General features: G+C 39.8%; 1 protein-coding gene and 1 long non-coding RNA gene across 3 annotated transcripts in view; one reads left to right on the forward strand and one right to left on the reverse strand.

The window, feature by feature from the left end:
• LOC106827762 (alcohol dehydrogenase S chain) overlaps positions 1-6980 on the forward strand; it is a 20603-nt gene extending 13623 nt beyond the window's left edge. For both annotated transcript variants that reach the window (XM_014835833.3, XM_070505315.1), the window contains one exon: positions 1283-6980. In XM_014835833.3, the coding sequence (XP_014691319.1) occupies positions 1283-1307 (25 nt within the window). In that variant the 3' untranslated portion in view covers positions 1308-6980. The remainder of the gene's footprint in view (positions 1-1282) is intronic.
• Positions 5959-17903, reverse strand: LOC139044830 (uncharacterized). The gene is made up of 2 exons (XR_011502108.1): positions 15668-17903; positions 5959-15271 (listed from the first exon to the last, which is right to left on the reverse strand). It is a non-coding gene; the product is annotated as an uncharacterized lncRNA (long non-coding RNA).
• Between the last annotated feature and the right edge of the window lie 4351 nt (positions 17904-22254).

The following is a 22254-nucleotide window of genomic DNA, read 5'->3' on the forward strand; positions in this document are numbered from 1 at the left end:
TTGTCCCAGGGTTCCATTTATGGGACTCTTTTCTACTGAAGTAGTCAGAAATGCAAACACGCATCAATTTAAGTATGTTCCTCTATCATCTATAATATCAAAAGTTGGAAACATCCTGAAAGCATAACATGAAGGAGATGCTTAAATAAGTTCCAGCCTTGTACTAGAAATCAATGAAGTCATCAAAAAGAAATGCTTTCATAAAAGTGACAAAGTCTCATGATGTAAGTTTAGGTTGTAGAATAGAGAAAATAAACATATGTACAGTATGATACCAAGTTTTCAACAATAACACTAAAAATTTACATGTGTCTAGAAAAAAGTTGACCAAAATTCAAGAAAATATTAACACTGATTATCTCCAGGTTGTGGGATTACAGGTTACTGTTACTTTCTTCTTTACACTGTCCTGGAGTTTCTAAGTTATGTACATATATTTCTCTTGTCATATGTCTGTATATACAGACATATAATTTTTTAAAGACACAAAGACCTTCGTTTTATAAAAGTATTTTTCTCTCAGAAGATGGTTTTTGGAAAGGACATTGGTTCTAGTGTAAATGTTACATGTCTGATCTGCCCAAGAATGAAGCCTCTCTGAATACAAATCAACTTTATCATCTACTTCTAAGAATCTGAAACATTTCTTCGTCAAAGCTCTATTAAACCTTCAACATAGTTTAACTTTGTTACGTTATCGGTTCCTTCAAGCAAATGACCTCTCATCTTGTAGTTTGTACAACTTTGTATTTGGTTTAAACCCCAGCATCCCACACTAGACGTGTGACCTACAGCAAGTTAAAAAGCTCTCTAGGTCTCAGTATTTGTAATCTTAAAGGTGGAAATCATATTAGAACCTGCCTCATAGTATTGTTGTTTGAGGTTTAAAAGACGTAACGCATGTAACCAGCTGCAGAGTGTGTGAAAGACAGCAAGAACTGCTTCCATACCATCACCCATTGTAGTTTTGTATTCAATATTATGTCAGGAGTGTAGGTGCTCAATAATGATTTTTTGAGGATGCTACTATATAAAGAAGCCTAAATGGCCGTCAAATTCACGATGTTTTTCTTGAGCTTAGGGTTGGGGAAAACACAAGCAAGAGCCAGGACAAGATGAACTGCCCTTTTACTTGACTCAACTTGGGTGCAAAGGCATGGGAAAGGAGTGGAGGGAACAGACACTTTTTCACTGAGACATGTCAAGTGCTCTCGGACTCTCACACAGAAGACTGAATGATCTACACGTTAAAGCCATTGACATCTTTTATTTCCTGTTTCAGTATCCGTACCATCCTGACGTTTTGAGAGCATACGAACGTCTGCACTTGTAGCCGTCTTCTGGCTCCTCTATCCTCTGGATCATCAGCCAAATAACATCAATAATTCTGTTCCTCAAAGATGCTATTAATAGTTACCGCTGGGAGCTTTCTAAAAGAAACAAAAATTGATGTGAAGTCACTTTTCAAGCAAACGTTTAAAATCCAAGTGAGAGCTAGAGGAACCATCAGCTGGGTAACTGAGCCCACTAAACTTTCCTTCTTAATCATTCTCCTCACGTTGAATCCTGTCACCTTTCCCGTTGAGGGAAGGCACTTCTTTTGACTTCTTGCACGATTTGTGTCTTGGGCACCCTTAGTACTGAAGCCCGGGGTGGGGGTCCTCATGATACTTGCCCCTCAGCATACACGTGATGGGCTATTGTGCTCTAAGCCTTCTCCTTCCACATGCATTTCCACTGTCTGTATTTGCCTTTTGATGAAGGTACCAAAGCCGTACAGTAAAATACAGACTGTGAAAAGATACACTCAGATTAATAAGTGGAGCAGGTCTAGAACTTCTAAAGGCAGGGAATTTCTTAGGAAAATGTCATACATTTTTATAAGGTGGAGGGAAATGTCTTTATCGCTTTTATACTGTTGGCAGTGGATATATGATCGTTCTTTTAAATAAAAGCAGTTTCATGCGACGTCGTATTAAATTTGAAAAGGGCCATATTTAAAACTCCATAATTTTTATTCATGGAAGTGCTTTATTGGTTAAACAATCTTAATTATTACAATTAACTGAAAATGAGTCTTAAGGTAATTAAAAAGCAATGTGATGGCCTTAAATGTAGGGATAGGAATGAAGCAGCTATGGACACAGCCTGTAAAATGGGTAACCAAGAAATGGCACAAATGTCCAAAGCAATATACTTTCCAAATAGAGGCATGTGCATTTACAGATGTACACTTTTTCAAAAATTATCTTCAATCTAGAACTTTTCTATGAGCTACCGTGTCTTAAATCAAGTCGATAACTCTGGAATTGGTTTAATTCTTGGATGTGTGAGAGCCTATGGTACCCATTTGTTAGTGCTCTCCCATTCTCAGGGGAAGATTTGCATTTTGAGCTTTGTCTCTAAATACGTAACGAAAGCTTGCTGCTTTAAGGAGTTTTAGCTCTCTCTAAAAGGGTTCCTTCTATGTCTACGATTTGTTGGATGCTGTGGGAAGGAGTGCAGACTTAGAGCAAGTGAGCTACCACTTCCTTGTGACCTTCAGTAAGTTACTCAACCTCTCTGAGCCGACGCCATCCTTTGTTTTAAAGATTGCTCTACGAACCCATTACAGGTTCACGGAGATTAGATGAGATGATGCTACTGAAAGGGCACTGTCAACTGTGAAGTGCCCTGTAAATGCAGGGAATAGTTTGATTGTTTTTTCAAAAGTGCTGAAGGAGATATTTAGGATCAAGGCAGCTTTCAGAATGCCCCTGAGATAACATCATGGGAATCTCTGGGTCCCACGTTGCTGGGTGCTCCGATGTTTTTATATATTGGTGCCGATGGTGTGAGATCCAGAGGAAAAAGAGATGGTCCTAAATGCCCACATCACATTAGCGGGCATATAATCCTGCAGGTTGTGCAGAGGCCTGCATCCAGCTCCAACCCTCATTCCTCTCAGGTTGTGGGGAGTAGGCAGACAGCAGGTTGGAGGTGGGCTTGTCGGTGCCCTCACAGAGGGGCATGGTCCTCCAGGGCTGTGTGGGGAGGTGGGGTGGATGCCTCTGACCCACGCTGGTGCTCTGTTTACATTGACACTGATGGAGAAGGAGGCAGGTTGAAATCAAAGAAGAAAAACGGAACCACAGAGTGGCTGGTATTTTAGTAGCCCTGTAATGGCGCACATGGCCAGGGTGTCCTGCTGGCCTGCAGCAATGAAAATTTTGACTCTAGAACAAGAATTTCCATATTTGCTGGTCTCCTTAAAACAATGTAGCTGTGAATGTTTGCAGCTTGCACTCACTTTTAGCCAGCTCTGAGAAGCTTAGTCGAAACAAGGAACATTTTCAAAGTTTGAAGGGAATTTCACGTTGATGGTTTAAGTGATAGCTCTGACACAACAGCTTAGCCCCTCCGGAAATAGGACATGAACAACAAGAAGTAATGTAAGTGAACTCTGAATTCACCCTTTGCTGCTTTACAGATCACACAAGCAGCCCTCGGATTAGGAAGAAAGCCATTTTGACAGAATCATTAGGAAATGACTCAGAAGTTGAAGCAGAGTGAGAGCAAACCTGTATTTGACAGTTTCATTCTTAGAAACTGACTACCTAATTCTCTTAGCAAATGATCGTTGCACAAATAACTGCTGTTAAGTATTGTCTGAAAATGTTAAAGCAACAATTTTACTGAAGTACATTAAACTCTATTTGTCAAATACCTAGCAATATTCAGGAAATGGGCCATTGCATAAGAAGAGCAGTCAGAATCAGTGGGGCCAGAATAAAGGCAGAATGGGAGCACTATACTGGGGGCCACATGCTCTTTTGATGCGACTGATGGTCAGGAGTGTGGACTTGGAGTTAGGTTTTGTGTTTGGGGAAGACAGTGATCCAGTTTCATTCTTTTGCACGTACCTGTCCAGTTTTCCCAACACCATTTATTGAAGGGACTGCTCCTCCCCCATTGCATATTCTTGGCTTCTTTGTCATAAATTAATTGACTGTATATGCATGGGTTTATTTCTGGGCTCTCTATTCTGTTCCATTGTTGTCTGTGTCTGTTTTTATGCTAATGCCATCCTGTTTTAGTTACTGTAGCTTTCTAATATAGCTTGAAATCACGGAGTGTGAGGCTTCCAACTTCGTTCTTCTTTCTCAGGATTTCTTTGGCTATTTGGGGTCTCTTGTGACTCCATACAAATTTTAGAATTGGTTGTTCTATTTCTGTGACAAATTTCACTGGAACTTTGATAAAAATTGCATTGCATCTCTAGATTGCTTTGGGTAGTATGGACATTTTAACAATATTAATTCTTCCAATCTATGAGCGTGGAATATCATACCATTTATTTGTGACTTCAATTTCTTTCATTGATGACTTATACTTTTCAGTATATAGGTCTTTCACTTATTTGGTTAAATTTATTCCTAGGTATTATATTTTTTCTGATGCAATTGTAAATGGAGTTGTTTTCTTAATTTCTCTTTCTGATAGTTCATTATTACTGTCTAGAAATGCAACAGATTTCTGTACATTGATTTTGTATCCTGCAGCTTTACTGAATTCATTTATTAGTTCTAACAGTTTTTTGGTGGAGTCTTTTGGGTTTCCTATATATACTATCCTGTCATCTGCAAATAGTAACAGTTTTACTTCTTTCTTTCCAATTTGGATGCCTTTTATTTCTTTTTCTTGCATAATTGCTCTGGCTAGGACTTCCAACACTACGTCAAATGAAAGTGGTAAGAGTGGGCCTCCTTGTCTTATTCCTGATCTTAGCAGGAAAGCTTTCAGGTTTTTACCATTGAGTGTGATGTTAGCTGTGAGCTTGTCATATATGGCCTTTATTATGTTGAGGTACATTCCCTCTATACCCATTTTCTTCAGAGTTTTCATCATAAACAGATGTTGAATTTTGTCAAATGTTTTTTTCTGCATTTATTGAGATGATCGTGTGATTTTTTTATTCTTTGTGTTGTTAAGGTGGTGTATCACACTGATTGATTTGCAGATGTTGAACCATCCTTGCATCCAGGAATAAATTTCACTTGGTCTGGTTGTATGATCCTTGTAACGTATTGTTGAATTTGGTTTGCTAACATTTTCTTGAAGATTTTTGCATCTATGTTCATGAGGAATATTGGCCTGCAATTTTCTTTTCTTGTAGTGTCCTTGTCTGGTTTTGGTATCAGGGAAATGCTGGCCTCAGAACATGAGTTTGGAAGTGTTCCCTCCTCTTCCATTTGTCGACGAAAATAATCCAAAACCAATCTATAAATGAAAATTTGGGAGAGTTTATTCTGAGCTAAAATGTGAGGACCATGGTCCAGGGCCTTTCTTCCTGGAGGAAGAAAGGGCACCAAAGAAGTGGGGTGTACAGAGTGGTTATATACCTCCAAAGAGGATGTTTCACATATGATTGAAATGTCCCTTTTACAATAGTCGCGAGACTGCTCTGTCAGTACAGCGATTGATGGACACAGCAGGTAGGTCTGATGTCTTGGTGGACACAGCAGGGTGGCAGGTCTATTGTCTTGAGCTGGGTGGTCAAAGGTGAGCACAGCAATTAGTTCCTAGCCTAAGGAAAGATGCTTATCCCTAAGGAAATGCCAATGTGGGGGAAAGTTGCACCTTTATCTTAAGGCCATTTGTTCTTGCCGTAGTAAATGTTTCAAGCAGATATACAATGCATGATCGATGGCCATGTCAGGCCCTTTGGGAAAAAACAAAGTCAGGCCGAATTAGGTTTACACCAAATGGCTTCCTCATATACTCCAATATCTCCTATTGATTGCCATTTCAATTTGTCACATTTTTTGGAAAAGTTGGAGAAGGATAGGTATCAGTTCTTCTTTGAGTGTTTTGTAGAATTCATCAGAGAAACCGTCTGGTCCTGGACTTTTGTTTGTAGGAAGGTTTTCAATTACTAATTCAATCTCCTTACTGGTAATAGTCTTTCAGATTTTCTAGTTCTTCCTGATGCAGTCTTGGAAGGTTGTATGTTTCTAGGAATTTATCCATTTCTTCTAGATTGTCCAATTTTTTGGCATATAATAGTTTGCAGTAGTCTCTTATGATCCTTTTAATTTCTGTGCTATCAGTTGTAACATCTCCTCTTTCATTTATGATTTTATTTATTTGAGTCCTCTCTTTTTTTCTTGATGAGTCTAGCTAAAGGTTTGTCAACTGTGTTTATCTTTTTAAAGAACTAGCTATTGGTTTCATCGATCTTTTCTTTTTTCTTTTTAGTCTCCATTTCATTTTGAACCCTAACTCAAGCCTTAGAAAATTAGAAGTGAAAGATAAGCTAGAGTGAAGTAAATTCCATCATTAATGGAAGGAAATACTAAGGCATTTGGTTTTATATTTCCAAAATCTTCAAACTATAATGAACAGCAGAAAAGCTTTAGAGCTGTCAGTGGCCATTTATTTTACATTTGGTTCCTTCTCCTCCTTCAGGGACATTCAAAGACAGACCAGTGAAGAATATACTGTTTGGCTTTTGAGCGTGAGAGAGATTTGAGGCTCTCTGAGCTATTCATTCTTCCTCTCTCCAATGGTTCTGAGGAGAAAGAAGGGAGTGAAGAAGAAAGGGGAGATGATAGCACTTACAGCCGAAAGTGATACCTAAAGGAGAAGTCGTCAAAGTTTAACCTGAACCTTGCATTCTATGATTATGTTGATTGTTACCTAGAGCTAACTATTTATGCCTAAATGAAGGATAAAGAGGAGTTTGATAGAAGCAGATTTAGGGCACGGCTTCCCAGACAAAGGGTTCAGCATGAAAAAGCAGAATGTGTTTAGGGAATTATCAACATTTAGTATTGCAGTTAAGTGTCCACATTCCGCTTCAGCGGCCTGGCGTTTGGTGGTTCAGATCCCAGGTACGGACATGGCACTGCTTGGCATGCCATGCTGTGGTAGCATCCCACATATAAAGTAAAGGAATATGGGCACAATGTTAGCTCAGGACCAGTCTTCCTCAGCAAAAAGAGGAGGATTGCCAGCAGATGTTAGCTTACGGCTAATCTTCCTCAAAAAAAAAAAAGAGAGAGAACAGAGCCTGTTTCAGGACTCTGCCAAAGGGGAAGGAGCAGCTCAGATAAATGACCTATTCTTAGGAAGTATAGGTGACTTGGTCCCAAGACTGAGGGAGTCCAGGGGGTGATGCGGTTTGGGGCAGGCCGCCCCAAGATGTGTCACTCTGGTATGTGGATTATTTCGAGCTGAGGACAAGAAAGGCTCAGAAGACGCAGGGAGAACATTTTATCTTCCCCCAAACTGCCTGAAAGAATTTAACCTGGAAGGCATGTTCCAGGAAGGAGCTAATACCCTAAGATAGTTGTAGGATAATGTAAAATAGGTGTGAAAGAAAGGCACCAACAGGCTCATTCTTAGCCCAGCAAAACTCGTTTAAGAAACCTTTGCATTCCTGTCTCCATGTAAATTGTCTTCCTCCCCTCTGAAATCCAAGACCACTACCCCCAACATCCTCCTTTGCCTTCAACTGAAGATAATATTTAAGGTGGCATCTTAAATATTAAGACGGCCACATGGCCGTGTTGCTCAGTCTTCCTGGGTTTCTCCCATGTATCACGTGATTAAACTTGTTGGATTTTCCTCCTTCTTTTCTGTCTCATGTCGATTTAATTCACAGCCCAGCCAGAAGGACTCAGAGTGGGTAAAGCAACTGTCTTCCTCCCCTACGGGTGCAAGGGAGAAAGAGACAGAATTGAGGCTGATTCCGAAGTGTCTGTCATGACACCTGGGTGGGGACTTTCGGCCCCTTCACCAGTTTGGGATCGACGAACTGATCAGGTATCTGTGGTGAAGATCGTTAAGTTTGATATTGGATTTGACAAATGTGGAGCCCTTCTCAGATCTTCAGATGGAGTTGTCTATACAACGTCTGCAGCTGAGAATCAAGTTCTGAGACACATGTACAGATTTGGGGTTGATTCCCATTTTAATAATTCCTCCCCGTAAAAGTCCTCCTTCCCTAGCATTGAATTCTCCCACAGCCCCCTCCCAAAAGAATTACAGACGCAAAAATGTGATTTAAGTTCTGCCGATCAAATACACTCTTCAGATCCCACGCTGGAGAACTGCATTTGGTGAACAGAGGCAGGGTATGGAGCATCCATTCTGCTGGTGCAGATTACAGCAAGGGCGGAAAGGTCCTGGAGAGGGAGTCAGGAGCTATCCTGGCAGCTCCCTGATCAATACAAGGGCACAGATTCTTTGGAAAGCCAGGTTCTGACAATATTTTTGGAAGCTCAGCCGAGAGTCTGCTTGCTCAACTATCTCAGTGATTCTGTGAGCTACATACCTCCTTCAAGAATCCCTTCTGGGTAAACGAGCTTAAGTGGACTCTGTTGTCTATAACAATGAACACTTTGACAAGTATGGGGTGTTAGCTGAATCCATGGGCATAGATAGAGATTGACGCTGGATAAGGAGACCAACTAGGAGAGAATTTCATTGAGTGTGGTAGATGAGGGGAAAATCACAAGAGATGGATGCGAAACACTGTAAAGGAAGGATCGTTGAGACTGGTGTCTGTTCGGAGAGACAAAAGCCAAAGATAACCATAAGTCTAGACATCAGGGGAGGGGTGGTGAAGAAGGATAATCCTGACATATAGAGAGCAACAAAAAAGATGGGGATATAGATTTAAAAATTGGACCACCTGTTAGAAAAAATGAGTTTTTGAGGTGACAGGAGGCTTTTAAAGATGTGCAGTAAGGAGACGTGAGACTTGAGGTCCCAGATGGCACAGGAGATGAGGCAGTTGTTCCAGGTAGAGGTCATAGTAAAAAGCATGAAAATAAAAATGAGAGCAGAGGACCACTGTTGGGATATATTCCAATCTTTGGAGTAAAAGAAGGAAGTTCTGGGGGAGGAGAGAGAAGGAGCAGCCATAGGAGACAGGAAGACGACCAGGAGACCCTGGGTTATGAAGGCCCAAGAACGGAGGAAGAGCTGCCTTTGACCTCTGAAAGTGGCAGTTCTGGAGAAGAGAGGAGACCAGGAGGAGCAAGCGGCATAAACACTGAAGTGCAAGGGTTGAGCTGTCCGAAGAAACAGGCAATTGTGGGAAATGTTAACAAGGGGGACAAACAGACTAAAACAGCAGTAGCAACAGGCCCGAGAGGACGTTCCTTTTAGGGCTAAATGAACATGGCAGTGCAGTAGAAAAGAAACGAATAAAAGATTTTAAAGAGTAACAGATTACATTGCCCCAGAAGACACGGGAGATGGATATAGCACACAAGAGAAGTAAAAGCCAAGAATGTGAACATGGAGATTTTTGAGATAATGAAGGAAATCTCTTATATGGGATTAATCTTCCCCATAATTTACACATATGGGGAAATGCTTTCCAAATTCCAAACATCCTAGAAGGGAACTTCCAAAATATGATGTGTGGCCTGGACATTACCTGTAGCAGCTGTCTTATTAAATTTATCCTGCCCCCTCATGGAGCCGCTGGATCTTAATAACTGTAGGTGGAAATTTTGGACCGTGAGCTATTAACACAGCTAAATTAAAAAATAATAACTAAGATGATTGCTTATCACAGTAGTCACCAACCTACCGCACCTGCAACAACATGTTGCAGTTATACATCAAACAATACTACGTCCTAGGGTAAGAGCACAAGATGTGGATTCTTTTGATGTCAGTGAGGATCACTTTCTGCTGCCCTGGACACAGCACCTTCGTTGTAAGCCTTCCTGAGGCTGGTACATGTATCAAACATGAGTCCAGGATGGTACATGAATAGACTACCAAGTGGACAAGGGGATTCTGAGAGTCTGGATGCAGATTTCAGATGCGGGAAAAAGAGCTTACCTATCCATTTGGGCAACCCAGTTATAACACTTCAATGCAACCCACTGACTAGTTGCCCCACAAATGGCTCATGGAGACCCTAGGAGAAGACTCACAATTTTTATTTGCCAGCTGAGCATCCATCTTTATGAATTCCTGAATACTGCCAATTTTTATAAAAAAGGGAGTGAGATATTTCACACGAAATAGACCAACTCCCAAGGAACGACTCTTTCTAATTCTGATTTGTATATACATTAAGTCAATGAGAGTCCAGGGTTTAAAGACACACGGCTTAAACAGTGTGCCCACTGGACCTACCATCTTGGTGATGCTCTTTCTGTGAGGTCCATCAGTAAGTAAGTAAATTCAAAAGGACCATAGATAGCCTTCTTTCTCCCATACTGTTGGCATCTAAACTAAATCCATCAGGAAATGACCATGATTCAAAGACAAGTAAGAAAAACAGTCACAACTCAAATCACTGGAATGCAGTGGAGTCAGATTATGTATGTTTACCTTACCCAAAAACTTGAAAAGCGAATTGTTCCCAACCTCATGACACCCTACAGTCTTTCCTATCCGACGAATGTTACAAGCCTTTTGAGACCATCGGCAACGGGTGCCATCCATCCAGTTTCCTTATAGAAAGATTCAGGCAGTGCTTTCTCCAAGGATTATGGGGCCTCAGGATCCAGTGGTCAGTTCTCACCATGCCAGATCTCCCTGCAGCCACTGCCCTGAGCGTGCTGCAGAAGATCAGCATTGATTCTCTCCCAAGTGCGAAAAGTGACCATATTAAAAACAAGGTGCTTTTTTATCATCTTTAGAAGATTATGCATTTATGCCAGTCATGTTACCATTGCTCAAAATATGTTAGGAATTCTTTTTAAGCATTGTGATAAGAGTCTGTGACATCCGAGTTTTAAAGTTCTCAGTAATAGTGCAAATGAATAAGAGCATGGACTCTGCAGTAAAAAAAAAAAAAAAAAACAGAAAAAGTTTGAATCTCAACGAGTAGGTTGGGTTCCAGCAACTCTCTAATTTAAAAACTAGCACATAACTAGTACATATTAGCTAACCTCCATTTTCTCATCTGTAAAATGGGGATAGTAAAGTCCCTATCTACAACATTGTTGCTATGATTAAATGAGACGGTTCATGGAAACCACATATTCTCGCCCCAGCAGTTCTTTGTCCCATGACGCATAATATCCATTGCTAAACCAGCACACATTTTCAAACCACTTCCACCTTGCCGTCTCCCCCATAGGGCTTAGGAGAGCTATATACTTGCTTTCCCAGCCTTTCCTGCAGCTCGGAGTGGCCCTATCACATACTTCTTGCCAATAGAGACACAGTAAGATTCTGATGGAGTCTTCTGGGATGAAGTTGGCCATTTTTGGCCTAAGGAAACAAGTGAGATTAGCACTATCCCTTTTTTCCTCCTTCCCCCTTTTGCCTGCCTTAAACGTAGTTGTCAAACCTGGAGCTGAGGCAGCCATCTTGGAACCAATGATAATAATCAGAGGAAAGGCTACAGTAATTTCAGAAACACTGGCCTTGATGTTATCGTGCTGCTGAACACATTCAGGACAATGCCTGCCTCCAAATTCTGATTACTGAGAAGAAAATAACCCCTAGATGGTTAATCCATGCTGAGCCAGGTTTTTGATTATTGGCCTTTGATCCATTTCCAGCCAATACACTTCTTAGGGGTGAGTTAGACTTCCTAACCCTCACACCAAAACTGGAGCTTGAGCTCCACTACCTAGCCTACTCCTCCTCCCTCATGTAAGCCTGCCAGACACGAAGTGCCATCCAAGACCCTGCCACAGCACACTGCCTGCACATAGGAAGCTACTGTTAAATCATTGCTCTTATTATTACCATCAACAAGGTTCGACGAGAAACAGAAAAGTGAGAACACAAACTGAGCTACTAAAATGTTTCTGTAAGAGACACCAGAGCTCCTTTATTGTAACAAGGGCTGCCCAACAATGAGAACATGGACATCACAAGATGTGGCAGTAAGAAATTTCTCTTCCTCTGACTCCTCAACAGATAGTTCCACAGCTTATATGTCAAGTGTTCACATGGTGCTTTACGTAGAACCTTTAATACTATGTTTAAGTTTAATATAATGTTTATTATGTTTAATATTATGCTGAATATGCATAACTTTTACTTAAATCTCTTACTACTAGATAACTTTTCAAGGGCTGTGTCTTATCATGTCATGACCTTGTTTTGTTAATTCCCCCGGTACCTACCGCACTGCAATACACATAGCCAGGGAGCAGTAAATGTTGATTTGCATCATGATCTTTTGCCAACGTAGACACTGCAATCAGCAATATATCACATAAGTGTGGAGTAGTCAAATTTCATCATGCCCATTACACTGAGACTAAAGTTTAAGCCCAGGAATGAGCCTTGTTGCTGCCCAGGTTGTGTATTTCCACCCAATTCTGTGGTTCTCCACACACCATTAAAGATACGAGAATTCTTGCAAAGTAACCAAAAGTTTTTATTTCCTCTAAAACAGTTACCAAAGAGAATTACATTTCTTTCTAGTTTGGTAAGTGAAGAAAAAATGATTTTATTTTTTGGTAAGAACTAGTCCACCACCTGGGCAACTGGAAAATTGAGAAACAAGGAAAAATGACCCATGAGACACAGAGTCTTCCAGCCGGTGCCAAATTAAACATTAACTGAGAAGTAAATCATTGAGTCTGAAGGATGTGACTTAATATATTCAATTATTTCTGACATTTGGGGGAGAGGAAATGTGTATGATAGACATCCAACATCTGAGGATTTATAGCACTTTTACAATACTTAGCGGTCACTAATATGTGATGTGCCCCGCTTGCAGAAGAAGTCTCTGCAACCCTCTGGGAGAGCAGGTGTCTCACAGCTCCCTCCACAGGCTGGGAAAGAGGAAGGGAGGGGAAGCGGCAGCACCCCCCCACTGGGACCAAACTCATGCCTCTGACAATTCCCCCTTCCCTTGCCTGGTCTTCTAGATACACTGGGGGAATTGAGGAACAGTTGCTATAGGGCCAACCATTAGTAATCGTTGGCGGGAGGGACCTCTGGCCCTGACTGTTAATGGAGTCCTTAGGGTCTCTTTACATTTCCAAAAATTGTTGCTTAAATACTCCAGTTAAAATGCCTTTATATAAATGTCAGAAGTAGAAATAAATAATTTTAACATTTAGCCAGTATATTGGACTTTCTAAATTATCTTGGACCTTGGTTCTATTCTTGTATCATAATCTTTTCTATTTTCAATTAAAGTTCCCATTTTTAATCACTGTTAGCAAGTAGGATTCTATTGTTAGTTTCTTCTATGCCTTCCCACAGGTCACAACCTTTCCCAGTGACTTTCCCTTCCCTACTCCCCTGTGTCCTTCCTCCTTCACATCATTCAAAAAGTTCCAAGAACTGCCTCTCCTCCCTGAGCCTGTCCTCGTTAAGGGAAAGAGTTCCCTTTCTAAAGATCTCCCTTGATTCTACATAAAAGTGTACTCTAAATTTGTGAAAACGAACTTGAAAAAACAAACACAGTTGTAGGTGATTCATAATCACATGAAACATGAAAACATGAAATTGCTATGTGACGAATTAGCATAAAATTAGCGGCTTTCACCAACATCCTTTGTTATCTCACCATTTCTATAGGTCATCAGTCTGGGACAGTTTACTCTTCTCAGGGTCTCTCAAGGTTGAAATCAAGGTGTCAGGTGGGCTGCGTTCCTTTCCAGAGCTGGGAGTCCTCTTCTGAGTTCCATGGTTATTGGCCAAATTCAGTCCCTAAGGCTTGCACTCTCTTGCTGGCTGTAGGCCGGGAAGAATCTTAGTGTGGCTCCTTCTGTATGTCCTTTCATGCTTCCAATCTCCTGGTTTCCAATCCCCCTCCAGCCTTATGTAACGTGACATAATCTTTGGAGTGAAATTCCCATCCCCATTTGCCATATGTCGTAACCCAACCAAGGAAGTGGCTAGCTCGTCCATACTCAAAGCTTCCATCTACACTTAAGTGTAGGGGATTATATAAAATGTGCATGCTAGGGGCAGGATTCTTGGGAGCCATCTTAGAATTCTGTCTACCACAACACAACAACAGAATTCAGAACTAGAAACCCTCAATATCAAGTTCTTAAAAATTACTAAAGAATGTGATTGACAGCAATTCGATTGCCATGCCTCTCTTCAAGACTGTCAAGAATATTGGATAAATCAGTTTTTACTATGGGGCTAACTGATTAAATAGTTCAAGAGATTATATTTACATATAAATATGAATTCCAGCACAAAAGTTACTGGCTAGGTCTATAATCGAGTATTCCCACAGAAAGGGAGCAGATGTAGGCAGATGTCATGGGTATTAAACAGAGGATTATAGGAGTAACAGAGGCATGGGGCAAAGAGGATAGAAGAGAAATGTGCATGGTAGGTGAGAATATATTGCTTTGAATCTTTGCTTTCTCATGAGGTATATAAATTCAAATAAAATGGGAGATCTACTTCAATAATTTCATGAAAGTGTTTAAAATCAAATTCTGAGCATAGAGAAAAAATTGAAATTTTGGTATAAAGAAATAAAGTCAAAAATGAAATAATATACAAGGAAAGTATTTGCAATGCATATGATTGACAAAGAACTAATATCTCTACTATCCAAGCGCGTTAGTATATTAAAAAGAAGACAAACAGCTCAATAGGTAGGTGGGCAATAATGGGAATTCATAGCAGAGGAAATACAGCTGTCCAACAGGCATATGAGATGGTGCTGAACCTTCATAATGGTCAGCAAATGAGAAAACTAAACAAATGAGACATCGTACTCACCTACTAGTTTACACTACTGACAAAATGTGAATTGCTGTGGGTTCCTGAAAAGCAATTGGTACTGTTCATCAAAATTTTAAAACATACGTGTCCTCTCCCCAGGAGTACTACACTTGGAAACCCACGCCATGGAAATAACATTGTCTGGGAGCACGGATATAAAGAAAAGGTTATTTAGTGCAGCTTTTCTTGTAGAAGAAAAAATAAATAAAATATCTTTGAACAATCGAACAGACAGAATAAAGAATGATAAATCTCTATTTTGAATGTTAAGTGAATATTTAAAAGAACACATTATATCTTTTAAGTGGGGTGAATATGATATATCATTACGTGTAAAAAGCAAAGTACAGAGTAACATGTGTTGTATGATCCCATTTTTGTGAAAGACCAAACAAAGCAAAACAACTCGCATTTATTGGCGTATAGGTTGGTATGAGCCTGGGGAACGATGAGGAAATGTCCAAAACAGGCCGTTTCCCTCAGAAACCTGGGACTGAAGGTCGCTGGAGAACTAGGTCAAATTTCTCACCGCCGCCGTTTGGTTTCACTTGTTACAGTGAGGTTTAGGACTGTATGACCCCCAAAGAAACTGCAAAGAAATGAAATAAAGATTTCAGCTGCCCACAGTCCTGTGTAATTTTGAAATAACTTGAGGTTACTGTGATTTTTGTTCTCATTTAAGAAAAAACGCTCTGGCCAAATAATTGTCAAAATATTATGAACTATTTTGAGATGTCTCTAAAACCTTAAGAAGGTTTCAAAACACTTTGTCCATTTTGCACATTACTCATAGAGTCATAGACATGTTTTTCTTACTGGATCATTTAGGAATCTGAGATTATAAGATATATAAGGACAGATATTTGAAAATTTTCACCGGCCTTAAAGGAAACCATTTAGAGCTATTAAACATGAGATTATAAGGTCTAACCGATGTTTGGCTTCTAGTCTACGAGCTTAATGTAAACAAACTTTCTGGAGATACCTGTATGGTCCTGGATTCTGCCCTTTCTCTCTCAAGGGGCTTCTATTTGGACCTTCAGTTGCCTCTTGGACCCCAGAATGGTGGCTGCTGGGCATGTACCTTGCACACAGAAAATCAGAAAACCCTTCTCTGAAAAATCTGACCAGCCCAAAGAGAAAAGAGCTCAACAAACCGACACAGCAGATTCCCTAACAATAATACCCACCAGATAGTTCCTCAGCAAATCCCACAGTCAAAAGTACCATCCATGTGTTCAGAGCTCCCCACAGCGTGGCCGAGTCCCGTTCCTCAACAGAAGCAGACAACCCAGAACCAGCAGACATCGGAAGTGAGTATAGCATTCTAAAGTAAGAAGGGACAAAGCAAGCCGAGAGGGAAGAAATCGAAAGAAATGATCCGTGCAAAGAAAAAATTTAAACATCTTCACAAAAGTTGTTATTATCCTAAAAGCGAGAAAAAGATATTGTATGCGTGAAATAAGGACAGGTTGCAATAAAAAAAGAGGTCTTGAGAATTAAAAGTTATCATAGCAGGAATGGAAATCCAACAGAAACTTAAAAGATCTCAAGAAACTTACCACCCCAAGTTTCCCTTTCCTCAGGAAGCTACTTGATGAAGTTCCCCCAAAGTGATAAATTATTCAAGAGGAAGACTTAGGGTCTAGGAAGCTGATGCTGTCACCCTGCAGAGCTTGAGGGATTCCCAGGGCAAGGGTGGGGAAGCTCCTGGAGGGCAGTGCACCAGCCCACACGGAGTAAGCCAAAGACTCCAGGAGGAAGTGCGTCTGGGAATGATGTCCAGGACTGCCTCAGCTCTGGCTGGAAAACACGCTTCTCTCAAGCAACGTGACGGAAGGAAAGTTGACGTGTTCTGGAAAACTGTATTACAAAACCCAAAAAGTGGCTTTGATGAAAAACATGCAGCTTGAAAAGGGGGAGAATAGTGAACCTACCACAGAGGTATTGTGAGACTTCAACGATTGACAAACGCAAAGCGTTTAGAAGTACCTGGAACATAGTGAAAGCAGCAAAGGTATTAGCTATTAGTCTTGCTTTTATCATTAGGTGCTTATTTTTTTATTATTAGTATTTTTTTATTGAGCTAATGATAGGTTACCATCTTGTGAAATTTCAGTAGTACATTATTGTGTGTCAGTCGTGTTGTAGGTACACCGCTTCTCCCTTTGTGCCCATCCCCCACCCCCCCTTTCCCCTGGTAGCCACTAATCTGTTCTCTTGTCTACATTTTTAAATTCCTCATATGAGTGGAGTCATACAGAGATTGTCTTTCTCTAACTGGCTTATTTCACTTAACATAATTCCCTCAAGGTCCATCCATGTTGTTGCAAATGGGACGATTTTGTTCTGTTTTATGGCAGAGTAGTATTCCATTGTATATGTATACCACATCTTCTTTATCCAATCATCTGTTGATGGGCACTTTGGTTGCTTCCATGTCTTGGCTATTGTAAATAATGCTGCAATGAACATTGGGGTGCATAGGGCTTTTGGAATTGCTGACTTCAAGCTCTTTGGGTAGATACCCAGTAGTGGGATAGCTGGGTCGTATGGTAGTTCTATTTTTGATTTTTTGAGGAATCCCCATACTGTTTTCCATAGTGGCTGCACCAGTTTGCATTCCCACCAGCAGTGTATGAGGGTTCCTTTTTCTCCACAACCTCTCCAACATTTCTTACTATTAGTTTTAGGTATTTTTGTCATTCTAATGGGTGATATTCTAAAAGATGTCATTCTAAAAGGTGATATCTTAGTGTAGTTTTGATTTGCATTTCCATGATGATCAGCGATGATGAGCATCTTTTCATGTGCCTATTGGCCGTCCGTATATCTTCTTTGGAGAAATGTCTGTTCATGTCTCCAGCCCATTTTTTGATCAGGTTGTTTGACTTTTTGTTGTTGAGTTGTGTGAGTTCTTTATATATTATGGATATTAAGCCTTTGTCAGATATAGGACTTGCAAATATTTTCTCCCAGTTAGTGGGTTGTTTTTTTGTTTCAATCTTGTTTTCATTTGCCTTGAAGGAGCTCTTTAGTCTGATGAAGTCCCATTTGTTTATTCTTTCTATTGTTTCCCTTCTCTGAGAAGACATGGTGTCGGAAAAGATCCTTTTAATGCTGATGTCAAAGAGCGTACTGCCTACGTTTTCTTCTAGAAGCCTTATGGTTTCAGGTCTCACCTTTAGGTCTTTGATCCATTTTGAGTTTATTTTGGTGAATGGTGAGAAAGAATGGTCAATTTTCATTCTTTTACATGTGGCTTTCCAGTTTTCCCAGCACCATTTGTTGAAAAGACTTTCTTTTCTCCATTGTATGCCCTCAGCTCCTTTGTCGAAGATAAGCTGTCCATAGATGTGTGGTTTTATTTCTGGGCTTTCAATTCTGCTCCATTGATCTGTGCACCTGTTTTTGTACCAGTACCATGCTGTTTTGATTACTGTAGCTTTGTAGTATGTTTTGAAGTCAGGGATTGTGATACCTAGCGTATTGTTCTTTATTCTCAAGATTGCTTTAGCAATTCGGGGTCTTTGGTTGCCCCATATGAATTTTAGGATTCCTTGTTCTAATTCTGTAAAGAATGTCATTGGGATTCTGACTGGGATAACATTGAATCTGTAAATTGCTTTAGGTAGAACGGGCATTTTAACTATGTTTATTCTTCCAATCCATGTACATGGAATGTCTTTCCATCTCCTTATGTCATCATCCAATTCTCTCAGAAAGGCCTTGTAATTTTCATTGTATAGGTCTTTCACTTCCTTAGTTAAATTCACCCCTAGGTATTTTATTCTTTTTGTAGCGATTGTGAATGGTATTGTGTTCTTGAGTTCTTTTTCTGTTAGTTCATTATTAGAATATAGAAATGCTACTGATTTATGCAAATTAATTTTATACCCCGCAATTTTGCTGTAGTTGTTGATTACTCCTAAGAGTTTTCCAATGGATTCTTTGGGGTTTTCTATATATAAGATCATGTCGTCTGTAAACAGCGAGAGTTTCTCTTCTTCCCTCCCTATTTGGATTCCACTTATTCCTTTTTCTTGCCTGATTGCTCTGGCCAGGACTTCCAGTACTATGTTAAATAAGAGTGGTGATAGAGGGCATCCTTGTCTCATTCCTGAGTTCAGGGGGATGGTGCTCAGTTTTTGCCCATTGAGTATGATGTTGGCTGTGGGTTTGTCATATATGGCCTTTATTATGTTGACATAGTTCCCTTCTATGCCCATTTTCTTCAGAGCTTTTACCATAAATGACTGTTGAATCTTGTCAATTGCTTTCTCTGCATCTATTGAGATGATCATGTAGTTTTTATTCCTCAGTTTGTTGATGTGGTGTATCACGTTGATTGATTTGCAGATGTTCAACCATCCCTGTGTCCCTGGTATGAATCCCACTTGATCGTGATGTATGATCCTTTTGAAGAATTGCTGAATTCTGGTTGCCAAAATTTTGTTTAGAATTTTTGCATCGGTGTTCATCAGCAATTTTGGCCTGCAGTTCTCTTTTTTCGTGGTGTCCTTGTCAGGCTTTGGTATCAGCGTGATGTTGGACTTGTAGAATGTGTTCGGAAGTGTTCCATTCTCCCTAATTGTTTGGAATAGCTTGAAAAGGATAGGTATTAAATCCTCTCTGAAAGTTTGGTAGAATTCTCCAGGAGAGCCATCTGGTCCGGGGGTTTTATTCTTTGGGATGATTTTGATTGCTGTTCCAATCTCTTTCCTTGTGATTGGTCTGTTCAAATTGTTTGCTTCTTCTTGAGTGAGCTTTGGGAGATTGTAGGAGTCCAAGAATTTATCCATTTCCTCTAGGTTATCCATTTTGTTGGCATATAATTTTGGTAGTATTCTCTTATAATCCATTGTATTTCTGCAGAGTCTGTTGTTATTTCTCCTCTTTCATTTCTGATTTTGTTTATTTGAGCTTTTTCCCTTTTTTTCTTTGTAAGTCTGGCTAGGGGTTTGTCAATTTTATTTATCTTCTCAAAGAACGAGCTCTTTGTTTCATTGATCCTTTCTACCGCCTTTTTCGTTTCGATAGCATTTATTTCTGCTCTGATTTTTATTATTTCTCTCCTTCTGCTGACTTCGAGCTGTGTTTGTTCTTCTTTCCCTAATTTGGTTAGGTGTAGTTTAAGATTGCTTATTTGGGATTTTTCTTGTTTGTTAAGATGTGCCTGTATTGCGATGAATTTTCCTCTTAATACAGCTTTTGCTGTATCCCATATGAGTTGGTATGGCATGTTATCCTTTTCATTTGTCTCCAGGTATTTTTTGATTTCTTCTTTAATTTCTGCAATGATCCATCGCTTGTTCAGTAGCGTATTGTTTAGTCTCCACATCCTTGTGCCTTTCTCAGCTTTTTTCTTGTAATTAATGTCTAGCCTTATAGCATTATGATTGGAGAAGATGCTTGTTATTATTTCAATTTTTTTTAAATTTGTAGAGGCTTGCCTTGTTTCCCAACATATGGTCTATCCTTGAGAATGTTCCATGCGCACTTGAGAAGAATGTGTATTCTGCTGCTTTTGGATGAACTGTTCTATATATGCCTAGTAAGTCCAATTGTTTTAGTTTTCTGTTTAGCTCCACTATTTCCTTGCTGATATTCTGTCTGGATGATCTGTCCATTGATGTGAGTGGGTTGTTGAGGTCCCCTACTATTATTGTGTTGTTTTTAACATCTTCCTTTAGGTCTGTTAATAGTTGCTTTATGAACATTGTTGCTCCTGTGTTGGGCGCATAGATATTTATAAGCGTTATTTCTTCTTGATGCAGTGTCCCTTTGATCATTATATATTGTCCCTCTGTGTCTCTCTTTATCTGCCTTATTTTGAACTCCGTTTTGTCTGATGTAAGTACTGCAACACCTGCTTTCTTTTGCTTGTGATGAGCTTGAAGTATTGTCTTCCACCCCTTCACTCTGAGCCTGTGTTTGTCCTTGGGGCTGAGGTGTGTTTCCTCATGGCAACAAATTGTTGGATCTTGTTCTTTAATCCATTTTGCCACTCTGTGTCTTTTTATTGGAGAGTTCAATCCGTTTACATTGAGGGTGATTATTGATACATGTGGGCTTAATGCTGTCTTTCTGTTGCTCGTTATCTGGTTTTCCTGCATTACCTTTGTTTCACGTCCTGTGTGTTTTGGCCTACCCATTGACTTCTGCAATTTCTTATGCTGGGTTTCCTAGATTTTTCCTGATTTATGTTTTGTGGCTCTGTTCTGTTCTTTAGTTTAGTGGCTACCCTGAAATTTGTGTTTAGAGTCTCATGTATAATATAGTCTATTCTCCAGTGGTCTCTTACTTACTTGGCCTAGACTGATTTAGTCCCTTTGCTCTTCCCCTCCTAAATTATTATTTTCATCTCTCATTCCAACTCGTGTTATGAGTTTGTAGTGAGAGTAATAAGATCATCTGTACTTTGGTGGTTTCTTTACCTTTATCCTAATGCTATAGTTGAATATTTGCTCACCTATTCTGGTTCTATCTATCTGTCTCCCTACTGTGTGGTTTGTGACCCCTTTCTCCCTTTTTTCTTTTTTCAGGTATGAGAGTCTTCTTGAGGATTTCTTGTAGTGGAGGACTTTTGGTTACAAATTCCCTAAACTTTTGTTTGTCTGGAAAAGATTTAATTTCTCCCTCATATCTGAAGGCTATTTTTGCTGGATAGAGTATTCTTGGCTGAAGATGTTTATCTTTTAGAGTTTTGAATATGTCACTCCAATCTCTCCTAGCTTGTAAGGGTTCTGTAGAGAAATCTGCTGAAAGTCTGATAGGAGTCCCTTTGTAGGTTATTTTCTTCTGTCTTGCTGCCCTGACTATTCTTTCTTTGTCTTTCATTTTTGCCATTTTTACTACTATATGCCTTGCAGTACGTCTTTTTACATTGACAAATCAAGGATATCTGAAAGCTTTCTCCACACATATTTCTCCCTCAATCCCTAGATTTGGGAAGTTCTCTTCTATAATTTCCTTAAGCACACTTTCTGCTCCATTTTCCTTTTCCACGTTCTCAGGTATTCCAATGATTCTTAAATTCTTTCTCCTCAGTGAATCCGCTATTTCTCTGATATTTTCCTCATTCTTTTTAATTCTTAGTTCTCTTTCTTCCTCTCTCTGGAGCCATTCAGCCTGTCTATCTTTGATTATGCTAATTTGCTCCTCTATGGTGTCTACTTGGGCATTCAGGGCATCCGTATTGTTTTATCTTATCCATTGTATTTTTCATCTCTAGTATTTCTGTTTGATTCTTCTTTATAGATTCAATCTCTTTTGTGAAGTAACTCCAGAACTCGTTGACTTGTTTCTCTATCTTTCTCTCTACTGCATTGAGTTTTTTGATGATAGCTACTGTGAACTCATTTTCACTTAGTTTACCTATTTCCAAGTATCAGGACTTAATTCTGTGTTTTTATTATTTTCCTTCTGGTCTGGGGCTTTTATAAATTGCTGGATGGTAGAGGAGCAGTTTTTGCGCAAGATGGTAGTATTCGGTTGCAGTTACGGCCTGATGCCAATAAATGGGGGTCGAGAGCCATGCATTCTGAGCTCTCCACCTTCAGGCAAGATGGC

This window comes from Equus asinus, chromosome 3 (assembly GCF_041296235.1).
Source record: "Equus asinus isolate D_3611 breed Donkey chromosome 3, EquAss-T2T_v2, whole genome shotgun sequence".
Taxonomy (NCBI): Eukaryota; Metazoa; Chordata; class Mammalia; order Perissodactyla; family Equidae; genus Equus; species Equus asinus.